The 4,646-nt window shown below is 40.9% G+C and overlaps 1 protein-coding gene across 11 annotated transcripts in view; it reads right to left on the minus strand.

The window, feature by feature from the left end:
• LOC126547008 (lysine-specific demethylase 8-like) overlaps positions 1–4,443 on the minus strand; it is a 74,936-nt gene extending 70,493 nt beyond the window's left edge. For 2 of the 11 annotated variants that reach the window (XR_008609045.2, XR_008609044.2), the window contains exons 1-2: positions 3,977–4,428; positions 3,738–3,910 (exon numbers count right to left, since the gene is read on the minus strand). Coding sequence is in view for 5 of the 11 variants with exons in the window: in XM_055062908.2 (XP_054918883.1) it covers positions 3,738–3,910; positions 3,977–4,112 (309 nt within the window). In the remaining 6 variants the exon portion in view is untranslated. Of the gene's footprint in view, positions 1–3,737; positions 3,911–3,976 lie in introns of all 11 variants that reach the window. The other 9 variants (XR_008609048.1, XR_008609049.1, XM_055062907.2 and 6 more) reach the window with 7 other exon arrangements.
• Between the last annotated feature and the right edge of the window lie 203 nt (positions 4,444–4,646).

The following is a 4,646-nucleotide window of genomic DNA, read 5'->3' on the forward strand; positions in this document are numbered from 1 at the left end:
GTGCTTGATCAAGAGACAAGCCCACTACACTACATTTTTGGATCAGAACAGCTGGAAGCACACTTTCCTCATTCTATGCAGAATGCAATGTGGAGCTTTTTATATGGTCCAGTTGGCATTATAATATGAATCAAAAGTAACTATGCAACACCCTGCAGAGAAGACGATTTTCACACAAGTGTGGCAAGTCAAGCCCACATATGATGATCCCACTTAAAGCGAAGATTAAAATACTACAAACAGTTTCTCTACACACAAAATGTTTTACAAGGAGTCTATCAGAGAGCTATTCACTTATGATGGCCTGGCACCCTGCTCAGTTCAGTTACAAAACATGTAATAAACCATAGCGCGACGGCCTCTCAACGAGCCAAGGTAGAGGAGAAGATTGCATTGCGTCTCCACAGCACATGCCACATGTTGGCAGAGCTAAGCTGTTTTCTATGCTTTCTGGGGGCCGAGAATAGCCACACATAAAAAGTAGAAGAAATAACTGCAGAGTAATTTTCCAGCACTAAGTTACGACGTTATTAACTGTCACAACATTAGCGCTAAAATTTACTGTGGGTTACATTTAAAAAACAGTAACCTCCTGCCTTACGGCTGGCCACACTGATAGCGGCTCGGCGGCGTTCGCCGCTGAATCGTTGCATGAAGGCCAGTGAAGCGAAAACGCAATGACGTGCGTTGCTACTTTTCTTTAACTGCAAACTTCGTCAGGGACGTTCGCTCCATGAGGGTCAGGCTTTAGTCAGTGCGGTGCCACGCCTAACTTTTCTATTTTATTTTTTTATTTATTATTTATTTACTTCTTGGCTCATACATGCACTGCCACAACTGTGATGTCGCACAGGCAATCACAGCTGTGTGGCTTCGTTCAAGCATTTTGTATATGCGAGGGACTTGACCTAGGACCCACTATTGGGTTAACATTACTGAAACTTCAATCACCAATTTACAGCACTGTAGTGCAGTGCACCTTAATTTTGGGAATAAAGCGTCTTTTGTACACCTTATTCTGTTTTTTACTGGTAGTATGGAGGGAACCCCATTTATAACAAACTTCTGATATAGCAAACAAATTTCATGCAACAAATTGCTTGTTATATCCAGGCTCAACTATACAATGTTTAGTGCTCCCAGAAGGATACAAGGTTATTAGGAGAGAGACATCGCACCTTTTGCTTATGTTTCTTCATGATAGTAAACTTTCAGACAGACAGTTTTAGACAAGTCCCAGAAGATTGTTCTTTGGCATATGGCAGCATAATATTATGAGATCACAATCACATGATGGCAGCATATTATTATTATTATTTCCATTCAGTGTCAGGGTGTCTACCAAGTCAACATTTACAAGTTCCCCCGAGTTTTCCAGGTTTTCCCCGAGTGCCTTTGCAAAATTCCCTGAGTGAAACAGAACTTTGTTTTATGTCAAGACGGGCTCACACCATGTTGCCCAATGCTATCCCTCTCTATTAAGCATGTTAAAAAATAAAAATGATTTCATCCAGTTTGAATAGCAAGGAGAAGCGCTTATTTTATTCAAAAAAGAAAGAAGGAAGGGGTTAGTAAACTGCACAGTGAATAAAATACCTTCAAAAAGAATGGTAAAACCCACTGCAAATCGAGTTGAACATTCTCAACTACGAATAAGAAGGAGATGCATACCAAATGAAATATTTTCGAATACGAACTATTTCTATCAACTGATAGCAAGCTCATTGGTATGAGGCCCAAACTTTGTCACAAATTAGATTTTCTCTCAACAGCTGGTAATTAAGTCAACCACAACTGTCCTGACATACTCTTAGCCCCCACACAATGCCTCAGTGTTGCACTTCACTGATTTAAAGATTTTATTTTGGTTTGGATGAGGGAAACCTGCATCTAAGCGTCAGCCAACACTTTGATTTTTTTTTAGCTCAAGCTCCTTCAAAGTGGTGGCACGCTTCCTTTCCCATTCATTCCTTAATGTGTAGATCCTTTTTGTTCTTGTTGTTCTTCCGTTCTTCCACGCGTTTGCCCCACGGACTATTTGAAGCATCCTCTTGGATAGTTGTACAGTAAACTTCCAATTTTTCGCACTCCCTAGGGGCCGCAAAAACGTCCAAAAAACCGGTCATGCGGAAAAAGGGAGGATGACAAAAAATTGAATGTATGTCTTTTACTGACCTTGAGGGCTCAAAATTACCACAGACACATCCGAAAAAGCTCTGAAGGACTGCCAGTACACTTAGTAGGCATATCGGTGATCGTACTGTGACAGGAGACGGCGGGTGCACACGTGTATAATTAAGGAATACGTCCATTATAAGTCCATACTGCCATTATACCAATGTTTTTCAGCTGAAACTTCACTTTTGGAAATATACTGAATGCATATTCTTTGATGCTTCCAGTTGTGTTTCAATGGATGGACTCACCCGAACAGTCACACAAATAGACGGCATCAGTGGGATCAATAAAGTAATTTGGTGTTATCACCTGTGTTACACTGGAGGCCACCTCACACCCAAGGTTCTGCTCTTAGTTGTACTCTAGTGAGCTGCCCTCTGGCTTCAGCGAAAGATGCCAAACTGTCAGTTGATTAAAAGTCCATCAAGCTCTCCCATAGTGAAGCGACAAAAAATTGTGCAATAAGAACCCATAGACATACATTTCATAAATAATGTACCAAAAAATTCAATTCAGGGGTTTTATGTGCTAAAACCCCAATCTGATTATGAGGCACATCGTAGTGGGGATTCCGGATTAATTTTGACCACCTGGGGTTCTTTATTCTGCACCTAAATATAAGTATATGAGCATGTTTGAATTCCGCGCCTATCAAAATGCGAACGCTGCAGTCAGGATCGAACTTGCAATCTTTAGCTCGGCAGCACAACGCCATAGCCACTGAGTTACCGAGGTGGGTTCATAATAACGTACAACTCGTTATTTTTGTAACAAATGCAAATATTATTCTGGAACCAAAACTTTTACTATTATATGGTTCTACAGTCACATTACATGCCCAGTATGTTGAATTGATAAATGTTACTGTAATCGCTCTTATATGGTACTGGCTATCGCACACAGTGCCTTCAATGTTCTATGCTACATTTGCACTTTGAATACATTAAATAAGCAGAAGTACATGTTAAGTTATTTTTGAATGCGCCAAATGAAAGTAGCATTCCTCATTGTATAAGGTGCATTTATATGCAACTTTGATGGATGTTAATTTCCTTTTGACAACTCTTTTCGTCGCGTTCAGTCCGTTATTGCACAAACAAACATATTCGACGGCAAAAAAAGCTTGACAGATTCGAGCAAGCAAAACAAGAATTCACACTAGTGTGTGCCTATTAGGTTTTACATGTGAACTCCTAATCGTTCTGTTAGGTTGTTGCCATGTGCTAAGTAAACAAAGATAAGCACGGAACAAGTGCAAGTCTATGACCAGAAAACTGCAGCCCTGTCTCCTGAAGAAACAAAAAGATGCACAAGGTAGTTAGGTCTGCGAGCGGCTGTATACATTGGCGTAACCTAGCCAATTGAGTGTAAAAAAAAAAAAAAAAAAAACTGGGGGGGGGGGGGGGGGAATGAACGCCTACTGGACATGCTATGAATACTTGGATTCGTATGCTGACTAATATTCGATCACTTGATATAATGGCACGAATGAACATGGTCATTTGCGACATAGTGCCACATGGATTACACGAAACCAGCGTTGTGGCTCGCATACACACCTCTGTCGGTTTCGCCTGCCCAAGTTCACAGAGTGCTTTTAGTAAACTGCCGTAGCTGTACATCCGTCTCCAACGTGGTGGGACATCCTTCCAGTCGCCTATGTTTAACATCTCCCAGGACATGTCACAAATCGCCCTCGCACTTTCGAAGTTCTCTTGCAATGTCGTCACGTCTGGAAAGGGGAGACGAAGAAAATATGAACTACAGATTTGGATAAAAAATAAACCCCAACACGTACCTTCGCAAGCGTGTGGATGATTCACAAACTTGACACATTCTTTCAGAAGATACATCACAGGATCCTCCTCGTCATCAAAGTCATCGGTGACAAATGTCACAGGAAAGCCCAAATGTTTGTCAGCAAGGCTAACCATCTTTGCAATACGAAATCTGTATTGCACGAATTAGCGTCACGAAAGCAACAAATGGCAAAAATACGTCATGGACATAAGTTTGATCCCACGAAAAGTGCGCACAACGATATCGTGTTTCACCTACTCATACGCAATTAATCTGCAGCTCGTCCGCACTGGACTGCACAAGATCACGGCGCTTCTAAATTTTGCTTTGCTGACTATTAATATGCAGTTATTATGTATTGTACTTTAGCGTTAAGTTAAAAACTGGGACCTCGTTAAAAACTACAAAATACACTACCAATGCCCAGTGCCATGGTTTCCGACTCTTTTTTTTAAAACTTCGCTAGCCCAGACAGCCCGGTCCAGGCACGGTCGTGCAGAGCACTTTTTTTACGCTCCTTACTACAAAAAAACATCCTGTGAAAGTATACAAAATAATTATATCATTACCACAAAAAGAAATAAAAGGCGACTGAACAAGTGTCGGCATAGTAGCAAACATTTTTTTCCCTAAAAAAAGAAATAAAGATGGCAAGAAGTTTTCACGCG

Source organism: Dermacentor andersoni, chromosome 1 (assembly GCF_023375885.2).
Source record: "Dermacentor andersoni chromosome 1, qqDerAnde1_hic_scaffold, whole genome shotgun sequence".
NCBI classification, from domain to species: Eukaryota; Metazoa; Arthropoda; class Arachnida; order Ixodida; family Ixodidae; genus Dermacentor; species Dermacentor andersoni.